Source organism: Mytilus galloprovincialis, chromosome 3, assembly GCF_965363235.1.
Source record: "Mytilus galloprovincialis chromosome 3, xbMytGall1.hap1.1, whole genome shotgun sequence".
NCBI lineage: Eukaryota > Metazoa > Mollusca > Bivalvia > Mytilida > Mytilidae > Mytilus > Mytilus galloprovincialis.
Window position 1 is genome coordinate 82351812 of NC_134840.1, and position 20226 is coordinate 82372037.

A 20226-nucleotide genomic window follows, 5' to 3' on the forward strand; every position below is an offset into this window, starting at 1 on the left:
AAATGATAATAATCATTAGAAATAAATTACTTTTACATTTCAATTAGTTCTCAATAGCCTTGAAATGTTCTGCAGATCTATTAAAACTGGTAAAAATAGATGCCATTTCATTTTGTGTCTGCCCTACTCAAACTCCATTTTGTGGGTCCTGTTTTACACACAAAGTTCCCAAGAAATAATGATGGAAACCTACAGATTGCTTAGACTTTGTGCTATGACCTAACTTATAAAAAGAATTATCCTTGATCAGTAATGTTTGTACAAACTTTCAAGTGAATTTTTGTTTTCTTTCTTTTATTTTAAAATATTCAGTCATTTATATCAAGAACAATATTTGAAATTGAAAAGCTAAAACAATAAATGCACTTACAAATATTTTTGATTTTTTTAATCTTATACAATAATATTATTAATTTTTTTTCATCAGCATAAAAAGAAAAGGTATGTAATGAAAACATTTTTGTCTAAGAACCTTGAAAAATAATAATGAAATGGATAATTGCTTCTGAAGTTGGCAGAACGTTCATCTCATCATCTTGTAAGTCATTTGTACTGTTTATTATGCAGAACAACTAACACAGTAATAGTTAATAGTTTGATACTAATTGTGCTTACATGGTTTATGATAAGTATCTTCACACCTTGCCCTACAAATTAGTACCAATGTACCAACATTATAAACAACCATAACTACACAGCTGTGATATAAATCAATGTTTTCTTTGGGTCAAAGATTATTTTACTGGGCAAATATTGAAATAAGTATATATAAATCCATTGATTTCACCTGATTTGTTGAAAATCTTAAAAACCAAGTATAAATGGAAGAGATTCTTTTCTTGAAAAGACATTTTGAAATCATCTATTAACTTGACTCTCAAATTGCAATTTTTAAAGAGAAAATCGAAACACTTGAGGGACACATCCACATATGTTTTTGTAGATGACTGATTATGAAGATGTTTTATCACTTTAACTCATATGCACTAATAAAAGGAAAAGGCTGTTACGGAAAATTTACATGGTTCATTTAGTTTTTACACAAAATATATATAACTTGAAAAATAGAAATCTTAATGTTGTTTTTTGGTTTGTTTGCTTGTTATTAAAGAAATTAATAATGCCTTCTTTTACAGAACTGAAATGTTGAAATGATGGAAGCCTGCAAGTGTGGAGGTTTCAGTCGGACCCTCTCCTTCCTATTTGACACTGCTATAATAATTCCATGGCAAGAATGGAGAAAGCTTGTTAACTACAAGTTCTTTGACCGTACCTGCAATGTGACATTAACTCTTAATTACAGGGCAAGTGTGGAAATTCAAGTTGTACTCCCTTCTACCAACACGAGACCTTGATAATAATACCAATGCAAGAATGAAGAAAGCTTGTTAACTACAAGTTCTTTGACCGTAGCTGCAATGTGACATTAAGTCTTAAAATTTCATGATAATGAGAACAATGCTTACAGTTTGCCAAAAGTTTTTGTATTGTTTACCTCGAAAACAATTCCCTAGTCTCTGGAATTTAATACCCCATTACTTATATAGATTTTGCCCTTGAAATGATGGAACAGTTGTCAGATAAAAGCATAAACTTCTATTGTAATTGGTGAGGTTCCAATCTCATCAGGCGAGAGAGGAAGGAATCACAGCACCTGCTTTAGCTTGTTCTTTCACAGGAAGAGTTGGCCCTTAATTAATCGTAGCATTTGTGAAGTGTTAAGTAATAAATAAATCGTTCAAGATATAAATAAAGATACAACAATTAAATAGATAAAAGGCACAAACAAAACATTATCTGTAAAACTGTCAGGAGTTAACATTGTATATCACTATTAATTAATTACTGTCATTTCCATGGAATACTAATGGATTTCCATGGAATAATAATGGATTCCTATGGAATACTAATCAAAGATGACTCTCTACTGTTTTCTTTCTTTTATTTACATGTATAATTACTTCCTTATCAAACTGACAGATCAAGTTTACATATGTTTTCCTCTGAAGTAGTAGGAGGTTGTTTTCACTGTTGCTAAAGTACTTTTCTCAATTCATGCCAATTTTTCATGTTTTGTGGTTAATCTTTTGTTAGAGCAGGAAAATGGCAAATTAATTTCCAAGGGCAAATTTAAGTTGACACAATAAAATTGAGAATGGAAATGGGGACAAGTTTAGATTTCTAATTTAAAAATCAGAAACTTATTAAAACGGAAGATTTTTATAGGATTCTGCTTAATCAAAACCCAAAAATATCTATGCTTTTTTAATTGTTATCAAAAAGATATCTTACATCTTATATAACTGCAGAGAAAAGCCATCTAAGAAAACTTTCACAAACAATTACTCGATCAATTATGATAATTTCTTTTCTCTCAAACATGATTGAACTTTTATCGATAATAGCAGGAGCTTAGCATCATTAACAAGCATTCCTTCGTGTCAGGGTTCCCTTGCATTACTGTATCCAGATTAGTTTAGCATATTTATGTAACACGAGACGAAAAACCTTGACGTGAGATGGGCCAAGTTCAATATCCCTTCTTCAACCTTGTATCAATAACACAGTGCATCAAAATAAAAAACATTTTTTTTTTTTTTTAAATACTGGTACTAAAATTTCAATCAACCCAAATACAGCATATATATAAGGTATCCTGCTGACAAAGTAACAAAGGTTGACAAAAGGTTTGATTCTATGCCAAGCAGATTACTCACGCCAATTCTAATATTTGAATGATCCGAATTTAAAATCGGTATTTCAAAAGCCATCAATACAACCATCAAGCTTGTTCGATCATACGAACAGGAAAATTAATGTCCATCTAAATTGTTTACCTCCTGCAGTATAAATAGTAAACAAAGGTGATGAATGTATACCTTTTTGCTTATATCAACATTGGTGAGATGTATGAATGGGATAAATAACCATGCCAAAATATCTATCAATCCAGCAACCTTGAGACAGACCATACTGCCAAAAAATCTGAAGCGAATCTTAATCTTGTCATTTCAATAAACTTTTCTCCAACAAACACTTCATAAAATTATTTATGCCAATAAAATTTCAATACACTTTCTATCATTTAAGGCTTTGGTGGCAATATTACCTATAAAGTCAATGTTAATGTGTTCACACTTCGTGATTTGCTTAATAAACCAGATTAGGTAACCAGTTTATATTTGTTTTCCTTTTCATGGAGTATGTAAATATATTCTCAAGGATGAAGTTTAATTACTTGTTTTTTGTCCTTTAGATGTGTGCAGTAAACATAAAGTGATATAAGAAAAAAAGTATGTCCAGGTCACTTGAACTCTGGTGGATAGTTTGCAATTATAACAAATCTCCTTATTTCTAAATTTACCAATATTTAGGACCATGTTTTTGGAAGAATATAAAATCATTATTTCAACCTTTCCTCAACTTATTAACCTTTTTTGTAAGCAATAAATTAAATCCCCATATTATTAACCTTTTTGTAGGAAAATTAATAAGTGCCTATTTCTGTTCGTTACCAATTTGAAAGAAATGTATGTTTAAGCATAATTTATATATATATTTCAATGAATATTAAATGAAATGTTGTACTTTATCTTTGATTAAAGCTTTTGTGTAAATGGGTCAAACTAAGTTGAAATATTTGATCCAGATTTCATGACACCAAGTACATTAACACCTCTGCTAATATTTCTAGAGTCTGCACCAAAAACTTTTTGAACTACTAGTACGAAGAAGACCAATATTCTGACATTTTTCTTATTGGTCCAAACAAAGTTTTGCAAAAACTAACTAGTCCAAATGAATTTTTACTGGTCTGGGGCATCGGACTAGTGGCTAACCGTGCAGACTGTTTCTACCCAGACATTTTTTTTATACCCTTTTAGAAGTCTACTCTATTTTTTTTTCAAGGAACACTTATTTTTAGTGGCTGTGGTTTTAATATGAACCAGGAAGAGAGAAGTAAAATGGCCAACAAGACAGTAACCTATCAAATGCACACAAAAACCAGTGCCACAACACAATAGAATCAACCAGGATCAAAACAATTGATGCAAACTGGTTTTCATCTTTTTAACAATTCTACCCACTGGTATCAAAACATCCATCAATTGCATATAAATAGTCGTGTGATTTTATTTATAATTTCATAATCCTATGTGATCTATTTCAGTTCTGGGACTAGTTTTGGGTATTTAGTCATATGACAACAACTGTATTTGGTCCCGTTGGGAAATTCAACCAAAACTATTATCCTTTCTGTTTGGACCTACCTTCTCGTAACATGCCTACTCTCAGACATTTCTGGAACCGACATGCTTGGCAGGCTTTTCTTCTTCTTTTGGTAATTTCACAATCCCAGTTGGCAGGGCAAGAGTATTCTATATTTCCTGCAAGAAAAAATAATTCATGACTAATTCTGCATAAAAAAAATTAGAACCAACACATATACATAACTTAAAGCTACAATCAGAAAATGCTCTTTTCAAACACTGCAAAGAGTTAGACACCAGCAATCTGTAATTAAAGGAAAATATAATTGATGCATATGATTTTGAGGCATTGGTACATCAAACAAACTAAAGCTTAAAGTTCAAAGAGAATCTGACCTTATAGTTCTGATCATAAAACCAAAACACTATTCATGTGAAGACTTATGTGTAACAAAGTAACAATGATGAAAGACGTTGATTGAAAATCCAGAACAAAACATGGTCATCATCAGAAATACAACATTAGCAACCCAACAACACTGGTACAGGGCATTCTTACATTTACTGCAAGAGCAATAATCATAATCCATAGCAGAGTTTGGTTATCCAGGAAACTTTAAGTATAACCATATTAAATATAATACCTATTACAAGTTATACTATTTGCCATGTATGGTGTTTTTGATATTTGGCTTTCAGTCTTTGAGCAGTTGGCTTATGCAGATTTGTTGTGGTGTACAATATGTTTTGGTTATTTCTGATTTTTTTTTATATCAATTTATATACATGTATATAAACTCTAGTATTAGGGAAATCTTCGGATGGAAAAAAACTCCATTCCCTTACTGATCACATAATACAGCAAATACACAAATAATGGTTTAATTACAACAGAAAATTAGAGAAAATCAACATTTGCATTGTCCATGTTGCATAACAGTTTTTTTCATATGATTACCAGTAGTTCTGACAACAACTTGTTCCTTGTGAAAGAATATGCATATAGCTATTATAAAGGCTTGATTTAGATCATTAATAACTTACTTAAGACAGCAATCTAATTAACCCAGACAGGTAATGGAGTGAGTAAACACTAGCTATAGGACACTTACAATAAAATATCCAAAGACAGTACACTAATTAACCAAGACAGGTAATGGAGTGAATAAACACTAGGACATTTACAATAAAATATCCAAGATATTCAGCATTCTAAACAGGCCAATGCATCATTGATGGCAATGAAAGTTACAGAAATCTGGTATTAAAATCCTCATTAATTTGTGTGAAAAGGGTTAATATGTATTGAAATAAAACAAGAAACATTGTAAAAGAGGGACAGATACCAAAGGGACAGTCAAACTCATAAATCCAAAACAAACTGACAACGCCATGGCTAAAAATGAAAAAGACAAACAGAATAACAATAGTACACACGACACAACATAGAAAACTAAAGAATAAACAACACGAACCCCAGTAAAGTGTCCTTGATAAAAAATATTCATTTTCGTTGTAAATTACAGTTATATCATTTTACACAACTACTAAATAAAAACACCTTTCACAAAGGATATAGAACAGACCACTAGAAAAGAATGTAAAAATAGACGGGCAAATTCTAACCTCTCCTATAGGTTCTTAGAAATTGAACCACAGGTTCCAATTGGCAAGATAAAATTCTCAAAATGGAACAGGCTGCTAAATTTTTTGCCAGTTACGTTTGTACAATGGTTTTTTTTAAATTCTAAAAGCCAGCTTAGGTCCTGTTTCTCACAATTGAATTTCCCAATGCATGCTTCATACCCAATTGCCAAGGCTACAAGACAGCTATTTTGATAGAAGTAAACAAAAGAAAATTAATAAAATCAAGTGGTACCCATTTATCAACAACATCCATGTCTCATGTAGAGCACTCGTGATTTCCAGGCAGTTCTTTGGCAGGAGATAGCAGAATGGGGTGTTTTTAGTGGCTTGACATTTAGATTAAAGTGCAAGGCACTGATCTCAAATTCCACCAAGAATAATACAAGACGATACAAAGTATGAATGTTAACCGATTATCAGATTCATTTAGTGTGACGGTACTAATTTAGTTTAGTTCAGATGAGAATTAATCAAAGATATTTCTTCTGGGATACTGATAACTGGTACAATCGATAACAACACTTAACAGCATTTCAACTGGTTCTTCGGTAAACAGTTATGAAAGCTAGTTCTATATAATTAAGCTTTGTAAATCATTTATTCAGTTATAATCACAGGCAGCCTAAATTAAATACACATTTTAAAACAATGAGCCAAAATTCATTTGGAAGAGCAAGTTGCAAAACTGGACCAAAGAATTTGAACTTGATATTTTGTTTATTCCATATAATATGTATATATGTATATAGGTCTCTGTTATCTTCTAAATAATAACTCTTCAAAAGACAATAGTTTCTTCAAAGTCATGTCTTTTAACAAATTTCAAGAACTACTTATTTAATTTAAGAATTGGGACAGAAAAACTGAAACAAAATGGTTTTTACAACATTGTAAATCAGTGTCATCTTCTTAAATGTTAAATCATAAAACTTTAAATAATTCAAAGGTCATAACAAGTCCTGAGAACAATTGGTAGTATATATAGGATTCTTTTTTATTATCTCGTATATAAATGCCATATATATGTGTGTGTGGTTTAGTATGAAAGTGAATATTTACGGATGTCTTAACCAACTTTACAAAACGAAAGCAGTCCAAAGGGATGAGCTAGAAACCAATTTTACAGGGAAAGGGAAGGTTGAGGACCCCATTCTAGCAAAAAATCAAGGTCTTACTACATTTTTTCTGTCCTCTCTATTTCAAAAATCCTGGATCAACAACAAGGCTATTTAAGTATTCATCAAAACATTTTGTTTTAAGCCAAATGAAATCAATTAATGTCAACATTAAAATTTTGCTAAATCATTTCCTGATAAAATATTTTAAATACATTTTTTTAATAGAATTTTTCATTTCGTATCAATAAATTATGCATGTGAGCACATGCTGCAAAACACACGACGTACAATTAAATCAAATGAGAAAAAAACGTCTAGAGATTAAGTTATTTCGTTACATATCATTTAATTCCGTTATACAATCTGTTTAAGCATGTTACTTAGCCGTTTAAAGGTAGAATTAAAAGGATCACAGTTAAATTTATTATCGTTTCAAGTTGATCAAATTTGTATTGTATCGCAATTCTGCCTTATTAGACAAATACACCAGGAGGTAAACCAGCCGAAACAAGACACCATTAAAAAATAGAACAATCTATCACAATTAATAGGTCCTTCACCATATTGAACTGAAATATAGGCCAACAGTGGCAATTAAATGATTAAAGACATAGATAATATAATAATGTATCAATACTACAAAAATGTGAAAACTGTTAAATTTAAAACAGCACAGACAGCCATAAAATTTAGGGCATGATAATCGTTCAATGATCTGAATCGTCACAAAAAGATCAAATTAACTGCTAGTTTAACTTTTAAAGAATGTATACAATTAGTCATCTTCTTGAATTGATTGAAACAAAGAGGTGCTGATCATATAGAACTATCAATTAAAGTTGACATGATAATGCAAACATATGACTTACAATCAGGTCTTATATGGGCATAATCACATTTCAAGTAAAAAGTTCATATGAACTTATCAAACATGAACTTGTCTCATGATATTACTCATAGGTTTGAAAACAAAACATAATCTAGATTTAATTGCTTGCTTAATGTCCAGTGTCAAATGTTTCATTAAAATTGAGAATTGAAATGAGGAATGAACTGTCATAGAGACAACCCAACCAAAGACCAAAGCCACAGGCCACCAATTGGTCTTCATCACAGGAGAATATTCCACATCTGGAGGTGGGCTTCATCTGGCACTTAAACAAAAATGTGTTTTAGTTCAGTGAAAATTTGTAAGTTTTGCCTACCAGAAAGAAAAATTGACAGCATCTGAAAATAAGGGTTTGCTGGATAAGGACAAAAAATTATCCTTGTAACAAGGCTGCCTCATATGCAAAGTAATGACTCTCCCTGAATGAGTCATAAAGATGAATTGCCCCGATGCAAGCAAATGCAATTGCTTCTTCATACTATCCCTGACGGTCAAATTATAGACCCTCAAACTGGATCTAACTGTTAGATGGAAGAAGTCAAGGTGAACATATGTATTATACCAAGACAACCCTTTGGGTACTGGTATTATACATCATTACGTCAAAACGAAAAGTGTTTCTGAATTTTAAACAAATTTGTGCTTCTTTTTTTCCAGATATTTCAACTTTTGCCACAAGGGATTTGACAATATCATAACTCTACAACTCAAATCAATACAGAACTTCCAATAGCTGGAGATACAGCAAGGAAATCACAATATTGAAGAACAGCAAATTACCAGCACTATTGATGAAGCTTCTAATGTAATACCTGGAGCTATCTATCTATACAAATTATCTGATTAAATACCATTTCATTGAAGGCCATTACTGGCAGCTAGCAAATTATAGATCTAACTTCACTGCTGGAATACATCAAACTTTGATTGTTCTGGTATAAATACTCGCACTTCATAATAGGTCAATAATATCTTCAAAACAGAAGCATTTGTGTAGGCAGAACTTTCAAGGCTGGAATTTTGTATAATTTAAAGTAAAACCCCCAAGTACTCCCTGATTAAAAACAACTCTTGTTTTTTTCTTGAAAGAAATGCTAATTTTTCATTTAGATAAGAGTAACATAATCTTTAAAAGTTAAACACAAGTGGCTTAATTTGCAGCAGCAATTTCAACATTTTTCATTAATTTGCATGATGCTTATGCCTGTTCAGGGGCATATATATTTAAAATAAAAGTTTATCTAAACTCTATGGAAGCTTTCTAAGCATGCTGAAGTACATTATGGTTTTAATCATGGTGAACTCTGCTGTGCTTTAGTTTTACCATCATTAGATTGGCCATACAAAGTCAAACATGTGGCACCGAATAAACACATTTTATTTTTTTTAAATTATATTCAATTGATGCAATTATTTAATTCTCATATGATAAGCTTTTCTGCAGTAGCTATTAAACCATTTTTTGACCAGTAGATGTTGGTTTAGGTGCAGGTAAAGAAATTTAATTTGACCCTCATGGTAACTTCCCTTTAAGCAATAGTCAACCAAGCAAATTGTCATGTGTCATGGTGTACCGTCTGCTATGATCCAGTATTCTTAAACAAACATATGATATTTAACAAACTTTACTTTGCAATCAATACAATGACTTAGCTCTCATCTTGATGAATAAATGAGTTAATAAAGGATAGGCTTGTAGTGTTAAGTTGCAGCCGTTTTTATCTTTTTTCATATTTCTGGATTCAGTCACAACTTCTGCTAACATGTTTTAGTTGTTTTTAGTGCATTTCTTTGTGCTGAAACTCCCCCCCTGAAGTTGGTCTTCATTCTCCCAAAGTTTCAGACGTGTTGCAATTTTACAGTTAAAATCTTGAAAGAACATGTTATGATCAAACATGTCTTACTAAAAAACACGGAAAGCTTTTGTTTTTTTTTATTTCAAGGGCACATGTATTTAATAAGCAGATTTCATATATCTTACTTACAAGATTAATTTTCACACTGGAGTAAACAATTTGCCATAATTCTTCAAATTATACATGTTAATCTCCTTAATTCTAATCTCTTGATAGACTATTTGTCATATGGCTTTCACAAGTATCAAATCAAAACTTTCTATATAATCTAACTGCTGACACTACATGTACAGATAAAATAATTAAAATGCTGTAATGATAAATAATTTAAATGTTAAGCCATGTATAGGACAAAAAACTCGTACCATATTTTTAGACATGAGACCAGGCTCTTGTTTCAAAACGGTATTTACAGTTAAAAAAAGACAACACTTGTACTTTTGATCTTATACAATGATTCTTTAAAGTTTATATAAATAAGGAGATGTGGTACATGTATAATTGCCATTTAGTAATGAGACAACTATCCACCAAATGGACAAAGCTCTGAATAAAGACAAGCCAATGTATGCCTTACTGTAAAGTAGGCTCATCAGTACAAGGATAGCAAAGGGAAGGGTAAACCCCACCCCTTTTATTTTAGGACTGCACTTCCCCTAACAAATACTTTTGGTATATTATTGGAATGTATATGGTTTACCAATAATTGCGGCTAATGTTTCCTAAGACAAAGGTTGTACAACAAGTTATTAGCAGAAGGCAGTAAAATAAGCAATTTACTTGTCATTGCTTTTCATCAACTCCATTTACCTTCAAGCTGAGGGCAATGAAAACAAACAATAATAACTGTTCAAAACATAAGGCTTATCAACCCTTCTGTTGCCATTAACACAAGAATCGAAAGTATGAATGCCAAATATCTATTTATACATCCATAATATCTGTCTGCCAAACTCATTACAGTTACCTCCTAAATAATGTGTGTAGGTGTATCAAAATAATGTCAAAATATTAAGTCGATTAACAAACTATTTGGTGGTTATTACCGATAATTACAACAGCCACACAGTATTGTAAGTCCTTTGTAATTACAGGAACTGAGTTGAACATTCCCAGGAATAAACAATGGCAGAAAGGAACATTCCCAGGAATAAAGAATGGCAGAAAAGAACATTCCCAGGAATAAAGAATGGCAGAAAAGAACATTCCCAGGAATAAAGAATGGCAGAATGTGATGTAACGAGGATATAAATATAAAAGATCGATACTGATGTCTATAAGAATAAACACAAATAAAAACTGTCATCCTAACACCTTTCATCTGGCAGCTAGCTTCAATATATCATATGTTATATACTGGAAAACATCATGATAAATTAATCCCTTACTTGATTTAATGTATCAATCAACATGAAGAGATTCTTTTTGTCTTCCTCTCATACTTCAAAAGTAGGTAGTTTTACATCAATAATACCATCTATAATATACCAGCCAATAGCAAATACAAACCAACTAAAAGCACTCAATTATTTCATTCTCAAAACCTATCAAGACCTCTTGTTTGTTTAAAATTTCAATTTGAGGTAATGGTTATTTAAATTTAGCTGAAATTTTAACTTCTTAATTTTTTTTCCTTTTCATGTTACAAATACTGTTTACAGGAAGGTTTTGAAATAGACAAACTTTTAGTGTCATGAACATATGATGGATACAGGAGATGTTGTAATGAGACAACTATCAACCTAGGAGAGAGGATGTAAATGTTAAGTCAGTGATGCATAAAATATAGGTCACAAAGACTACCTCAGGATCAGAAGATCTTCATACAAATTAGTGAAGCATGGATAAAAGAGAAGTGGAGCATGCACTTTTATTGTTTTTGAAAGCATAAATTGGATGATATATATGTGTTGTACATTAAAACTTGAACAAACTTGAACAAATGTATGCATCATCCCATACTAGGATTCTTTAAATTTCAACATGAAACATATATGCATGTATGAAAATTTTAAGAATCATGTTATTTCTACACTCAAACTAATTCTAAACCAAACCAAAGCAAAATAAAACAGGTCTTTTCTCAAAACGTTTTTTTCTTTGAATATTTTATCAAATGCAAACAAATGCTAGGTTGATATAAGTTCAATGTATTTACTCAAATTTTATAAAGTGAGACACAATAATGTGAGAAATTTCAGAGTTGATAAAGTAATACATGTACCTAGTAAACTATAGTCATTTACAAATCTGTTTGCCAATGTATGGAGGTATATTGATAATCTATATGTAATCAATGATAGTAGTTGTATAGAAGTTAGTGGGTCAACCCTAGAAAGTCAAGTTTATATATTATCTATATCAATGAATACCTTCACTATTGGTGGTATACATGATATTGGGATATTTTTGGACCAAAGTACAATGAATAAGTCTGAGGGGTTTATCATATGTCAAGGTAGCTTGGTGAAGGGGGATACAATAAATCTTTAAATTCAGGTTGGTAGGTATGTTTTATTGGCAAGATATACATGTATAGTCAGAGATTCAACTTTTTTTTAGAACTAAACTTTTTTCCCTTTTAAATGGAAAGAACTCCATGTTGAATTTTTAGCTTTTGCAAAAACTTTGTAAATCTACGAGTTAAAATGAAAAAGGGGACTTTCTACTTGAAACACAGAAGCTCAGTATTATAAAAGTAAAAGCATTGTTATTCTCATCAATTCCTTTGATCCCTAACACCCAGATAATCTCCCGCTTTTAACTGTTGAAATTTTAGGCTAAAACGACCCACAATTTAAACCGACTGATAGTATATGACGTAAAATCATCCCATATACAATTATATTAATTTTCTCAATACATTGTATTATCATGATTATAGAACATTCCTTAATCGAATATAGAAGGTTATTTAAAACTTTACCAAACAAAAATAACCTTATATAGACAGTTTCAATTGTCAATTTCGGGTTTTTATTTACATTTGGGCTCAAAATTACAAGTAGAAAACATAACATTACAAATAAACCTGTTATATTATTGTGTGAGAACTAGAAATGGATTATTAAACCCCTGACATTCTTTTTGATTACCTATACAATAGATCTATGAAGATTCAATGACCATGGATGATATAATATTCTACTTAACGTTACCTCACGACACAAAGACAGACATGTTATGCCAATCATTTTTAACCTGATCAGGGCAGCATGAAAATGTACTATAATCTTTTAGGAATTAATTACAATTTAATAATTATTATATTTTATTAATTAGACATGTTGAATCATCTGTCATATTGCAAAGTAATCAATTCTTATTGGCAGAAATAAATTCATTCTTGATTAATCCGTTTGTGCACACTAGATACCATGTGTTCCTGTCATCTATATACAGGCCCTTAACAGATAGAATCCGTTTTACTGTCGATACAGGGTGTTTTAATATTTTTGACATGCAAACAAACCACTCACCACTAATAACTTCAATTATTAGTTATAATGGCCTTTTATAGTTAATAATATTTTACTACTTTAAGCACTTTATAGAATATTTATGATCCACTATTTGCTGTCTGGATTTTCCAAAGAGTCCTCAAGTAGAGAAGAGGATCTGGAGTTTGGACCCCATTGATTTTTGTGGAATCTTTTCCTCACCTAAAGATTAACATATTTAAGGATGTAAACACCCTGCACTAGGATAAACTTCATAGAACCAACCCTAATTATAATTAATAATAGTTTGATCAGCACTGGGGTATATCAGGACCAACCCTATTCATTATTAATATTAGTTTGATCAGCACTGGGGTATATCAGGACCAATCCTATTCATTATTAATAATGGTTTGATCAGCACTGGGGTATATCAATTTCAAACAAAATCTAATATAAATTTACATAATCAATTTCACAAGAGAAAAATAAAATTTCATTTCCTGATCAGTAAAAGTTGAAAAAGTGCAGATCATTATATCCTGCTACATCTACATGCACATGACTGAACAGGAAAGACAGTTTGGGTGCACTCCTATCTTCTTCTTAAAAAAACTATAATTGTCAGAGAATTATACTCAGATTTAGTGCCTCAAATATAGAAATAGGAATGAGGGATCAATGAGAATTTTTCTAATGATGTAACTGAACCAACGTCACATCATAGAACAGACGTCATACATCAGCCTCTACAACATGTGTTTTCTGGCATTCCTGCTGTACAGTTGATATAAATAGATATCCCCATTGATTTCTCACAAAAAAGATCGTCTATATATCTTTTTACATGCAAACTCAAATTACAGTGGTTACGATTTAATGTCTGATCATTATTATTTATCACTGCAAGTATAGAAAATCTGATCTAATATAGAATTTTATTTTACCAATCCATTTAAGTATTGAATAACAATACTTGAATAAACTGTAGACCAATTTAAGAGCAGTTTCATTGATTTAAAGATTACAAAATTTCCAATTTTACTTCATTAAATTCCTGTTCAAAGCTGTTATTTGGCGTTTGTTGTATATTTACTAAGATGCCTGTTTAATTTCCTGGTTTTTCGAACATGATGACAAATACTTAGATTCAAGTGTAAGTTCAAGGACCCTTACGCTGAGTTACAGTTGGTTTTTGGACTATAAGCCTTCAATCAAAAGTGAAAAAAAGAAACTCTGACACTTATGATGTAATATATGCCTAAATAAAGAATGGGAATTTCGAAATGGAACATAAAAAGTCAAGGACATATATATACAAGATCTTCGGACTTGAATTTTAATGACTGGGTTCTTTAATTAAATCTCGTCACTGCTGATGTAATATCTTGTGTTCAAACATAAGTATCAATGTCTTTCATTGGTTAACCAATATATATAACAGATATCACAATACAAAATGTGTGTGTGCGTACATGTGGACAATTGAACAGATTACAACTAAAAAAATAAAATACATTATGATGAATATCGATAATTCATATGCAATTACAGCAAAAAATTACGTAGGTTACCTTTTACGGCAAATAAAGACTATGTCATACGGGCCAATGCTTTGTGATCTTTGATCTATTGTTACGATTTAAGTAAGGCATTGCCTTCAAACAAAATGACACCATTCTTTACCCTTTTTTTGTTGATTTATTAAATTTGAAATTCTGAACAGATCTGTCATGTTTAATACATCAAACATCATAGAGCTACTACCTGTTTTTCTTGTTATTACACAAATCTACTACAATACGTGAATACGTGAACAAGATATATCACAAATATTTTATGCCTTAAATGTCAATAAACTTCGTTGTTTGTGAAAAAAACTGGGGGAAAATTGACATTGCATTTACCAGCTATCAAACAGGGGTTTTGTGATTATTCAAGAGTGACATTTGCCCTTTACACAAAAAAAAGTTAAAACCACGATTACCCATAATTATTTGTTTATTTACGAAATTCATTAAAATACAAACAATAGTCTAGCATGACCTTTTCCATCATTATTGGCTAGTTCCAGAAACGACAACAAAGCAACAAGGCAAAAGAAGTAGCAGAGTCTTTCAACCATCCAGAAGTTAAAACCATAAATACCCATAAAACACATATTAGACAAGAGAAGATATCCCCTACAGGATAATGATGTCCGCCTAGACAGAAATCACTTATCCCCCATCATAATAACCATCTTTTTTATTGCTGACATAATGTGTTTTATAATTGATAAAGTTTTGATGTGATTTTAGTCTAGTTTCAGGACAAGGTCAGAACTGTGACAGTCAGATTCTTATAGCAGATCTACACATCTTCCCATCTAATAAACATACAAATTAGACTATCTATCAATTAAGACTATATTGATCTGAAAGGCACTGCATGACAATACAGTGTTCTGCTTTCGTAATGACGGCCGTAGAAAACATGAATGTATGTCATCTAGAATTAAAGAAAAAGTCATAGATAATAATAGTAAGAAAATCATACAAGAAATATACAAGAAATATCAATCTTTATCATTCATTTCTCCTATGCGTACTGGTCTGTCGAGGATATAGTATTTCCGCGATGAGTTCCTAATCGATAATGATGGAGTGTCTGGTTAGATGACAAATTTCCCCGTTCAATCTGAAGTCTTTGGTCTTCCAAGATCTATGACATCAAATACAGTCTTATTGATAAAACATTTGGCAGGGCTGTTAATTATGTAACATTAAAATTAAGCAGACTCTCAATCAAAGTCCTGTGCAATGAAAACAGCCATACTTTTAAAACATTAAAGTTACCAATTGATTGTTTCAAAGCTCTCTACACTTTCATCATGGTGTGGTAATCTTTATATAAAATGAAGCACTTGGTGAGATTTTAATATGCATCAATTGCCAATTACTTAAGTAAACAGCCAAGAAGCTTTAAAAATGTAAATATCACAAACTAACTGTTGATATGCAAGGCTCACATCGCATATCAAATTATACATGGGGATACAATATCTTTTGAAATGTTCATAGAAACACATGCTTAAGCTACATCAGAGAGCGATACATTACGCAATAACTGGAATAACTAGATAAAATCGTATAAACTAGAAATTGTCCAGTGACCAAACATTTCTGAAGTTCCCTTTCACCAATCATCTAATATCCTATCATTGTGTAAGATGTTTATTATACATGTATTACGCAATACAATGTATCAGTGAACTTGTCCTCAAGATGTAGCAAACTGCACCAAGGCACTTCTTTTTTGTTGTTGTTAAAGTCAATTTCTAGTTAATGTATGGTCTATTTAAAGTACTTTCAAATCGTTTACTTCCTACTACAAGATGGGTTTATCATTAATGTGTGATTTTTTGTAAATTTAAATTTACTATCATTATGATCTAGCTATAAAAATTTGATTTTTTTCAATTTAATCATTTCAAATGAAAAATAATATGAATTAAGAAAACACTTTTTGTAATGACTTTTTCATCTTACTACTTATAGGATGGGACAAACGCAATTTAAATAGAAAACAGGATATATATCAAACTTGAAGTTCACCGTAATAAATTCAAATATCATTAAATGACAACGTTTTAAACTTAATGTCATAAAGCTTACATATGTTTTTTTCTGAAAACTAGGTCATTTTGTATGTGTTCACATGTACAATCTTAAGTAAATTGTAAAAGAAGTAGTCCTTTTAATGAAGTATCCCAAAATAAATGCTTAATTATCAAAAGTGGGAGACACTTTCGCGACTTAGTTTTCAATTTTTTTTCACATAATGTGTAAACAATGTGACAGTTACTAGTAGCAAGCCTAAACGTAAGGACCCTATGATAAAAACATCTCTGAAGAACGTGACTGCCTTAAAAACTTGTAGATTTACTCTATAAATTGGCCTACACATAAATCCTGAATGAAATTGGTATTGTCATATGTAGATATATAGGTGACAATCCGTCGCCTTCGTCATCGTCTGTCAGTTTTCTAGAGCAATCAATCATTTCCAATTGGATGAAAAGCTTACAAAACGCAAGACTTGTGGTAAGAAACAAAAAAACCCAACAAAAAAACAAGTTTGACTACTTCTGTGCACTTGCCATATAGTAGATGATAGATTGTATGAATAACCCAGTACTGTCAAAGTGTTTATATCTCACAACAAAGTACTTTATAACTGATAAGAATTGCTAACAGTACCTATATACCTATTTTTTCTTCAACTATTATTTCCATGTGGTTACAAATACTACATGTATATGTAAAAGCTAAAAAAAATGTGCCTGTAAAACTCCACACTTCACCTTAAAATCCTGTAAATAAGCATATTAAAGGCTGTATATAGCTTGGAGATGTGTAACATGTAATACAATAACTACTATTACTGTTCCTTCTCGTACATTGGCAGATCCGGGGGTTGGAACCCCCCTTTTTTTGGCCGATCAATGCATTTGAATGGGGACATATAGTTGGAACCCCCCCTTTGTCCTGGGTTAGGAACCCCCCTTTTTAAAATGGTTGGATCCGCCCCTGTCATAAGGTTATCATCCTTAGCATGTATTTTTTGTGGATCTATAATCAATGGGAGATACTATAAAATTACAATGTCTTATGACAGGTCAAAATGTGGGTTTATTGACTTATGAAAACCATGTTTTTAACTGACACATAGAAGTGAAGAGAATATCCCATTGTGAGGGAGTAATTTAAAACCATATATTTGTTGAATCAGAAAAAGGTACATATATATGTATATTTACCATATGAGAATTGTATTTGAATAACAGAAAAAAGCAAAAAAAATATCTTAGGTTGCAGAATTCCTTTGAAATTAATACATTTTAAATGGAAGAAAAATTTATGATTTTTTTTTTTTAATTTGCTGTGAAAGGAGCAAAAGAAATTATTTCTAATCAAAAGCTTTTTTAAAACAATATATGACTAAAATTTAAGTTCTGGTTTTCAAAATGAAATCAACATCTCAAATTGTTGAAGAAAGAATGTGAGGCGGATTTACTTGAAATTTTAGCAGCAACCAAATAATCAAAGATAAAGTGCTTTTATTGCTGATCTTCATCTACACAGTTACTGGATGAATCAATGATATAAAAGTTTAGCTGATATATGTAAACTTACCTTGAATGGTTCGTTTGAAGAATGCTTTACAAGCTTCGCACGATGAAACACCATAATGGTAACCAGATGCAATATCCCCACATACTAAGCATAGTCTCTTTGGCCCATCTACATTTTCTACATCGTCCGATACAAAACTGATATAGTCTACTTTGTTATTATCAAAATCGTATCGTAACGATTCAAAGTCAACTTTTCCATTTTCTAAGTCAAGTTTGGCACTTTCGAAATCCATTCGACCATTATCTGTACTGCAGGGCGATACATTGCCAGAGGTATCAGCACTCGGTGAGGAATCTCCCGTTGGGGAGACATCACCGCTGGTGTTACCGCTGTTTCCGTTATACGACCCATCAGATCCATATCCATCTGTATTGAATTCGGCGAATACGTCTCGTCCAAAACTCTCCTCCAGAGATAGTTGTGAGCATTTTCCAAAACTGATTGGGCTTCCAGGTTCACATTTCACAGTAAAATCAAGCTCCATTCGTATTGTTTAACTTTATACTTTAATTCTGCAAGCTGTTATATATCCTTCACTGCTGCACCTACAAACAGTCCATTTCAGCAAAATCAGTAACGTAAAATCAATAGCATATATAACTCCCAACTAGTTCATACAGCGAACAACGATATCAATTAATAGTAATTAAAATTACAGATATATATCCGTATTGGTTGAGTGAGCTCACTAGCTAGGTGAAATACCGACTGATATTTACATCACCTTCCTCCGACAAAATGAACATTTGCCAAGCAGAAATTGTGATGGCCAATTCTATAATCAACATTCAATATAAATACTACAGTTCATATAGTAAGTTGAATGCCTCTTTTACATACCCAATAATTTGTATGGCTTATGTTATAAGTATATCTGTGTTGTAATCAGTAGATTTACCTGTCGTATTATAAGTATATCATAACACAATATTCTATACAGACAGGTATAGACAGATATATGCAATTAAACATTCAAACTGCATATTATTCACAACTTCTTCTTGTCTTGTTATACTTATTATACAAGTCACCGAGTTGAAACTGCCTAAAGATCTCTCTACATGTAAATTTTGTCAGCTAAATGAAATATATGCATCAACTAATGGAAATTTTATAGAAAGAAAATTTAATCTTTTTGATTTATAAGCAAAATAATCCTCTTTTTCTCCAATAAGCCAAACCATTTCAGCTTCCTCACATCGAATCGGCCTTCGTAAATATCAATAAAATGACATCTATTAAAAGACACTTTATGAGTTAGAAATTTTACAATCAAGACAAGTCAGAAAAACTGATTTGAAGATGTGTGTGCTGCAAGACATTAGCATTCAAAATACAAATCTATGTATCTCTTATTCACATCAATAGCACAAATTAAAGCTCATAATAGTTTACTATTGCTATTTTTTCCACATTCTAGACGGTAAGGCCATTATATGTCCTTAAGCTCTGGAAAACCCTGTTACCTAAGTCATTTTTTAGTCAATAGTGTCTGAAATACATAGCAATACTGTTGACTGATATAAATGCACCAGGTATTTGTTTGTTTAATTTTAACAAAAAAATTAAAAGAAATAATTAATCCCAATATTCATACAATAAGAATCCATTTTTTTTTTTTCACTTTTAATCTACAGTTATTCTCTTTAAAAATAATTAGTGTAAAATAAAACAGATCATTACTGGAGATTTTTAATATATATATATATGTATAATTTGCTACTACTGTTTGTAAGCCTTGGATGTGAAATAAAAGATTTATTGTTGTTTGCTTAACGTCCAGTGGCAAATAGTTCATTCATGTTCAAGAGAGTATTTGAGTAATGTCCAGTGGCAAATAGTTCATTTATGTTCAAGAGAGTATGTGAGATAATACAGTCTAGTT

At 31.3% G+C, this 20226-nt stretch overlaps 1 protein-coding gene across 3 annotated transcripts in view; it reads right to left on the reverse strand.

Annotated features, from left to right (window-relative positions):
* The window catches only part of LOC143069128 (steroid hormone receptor ERR2-like), a 58814-nt gene that overhangs the window by 21391 nt on the left and 17197 nt on the right, over positions 1-20226 (reverse strand). For all 3 annotated transcript variants that reach the window (XM_076243601.1, XM_076243603.1, XM_076243602.1), the window contains 2 exons: positions 18339-18886; positions 4272-4388 (listed from right to left, as the gene is read on the reverse strand). In XM_076243601.1, the coding sequence (XP_076099716.1) occupies positions 4272-4388; positions 18339-18825 (604 nt within the window). In that variant the 5' untranslated portion in view covers positions 18826-18886. The remainder of the gene's footprint in view (positions 1-4271; positions 4389-18338; positions 18887-20226) is intronic.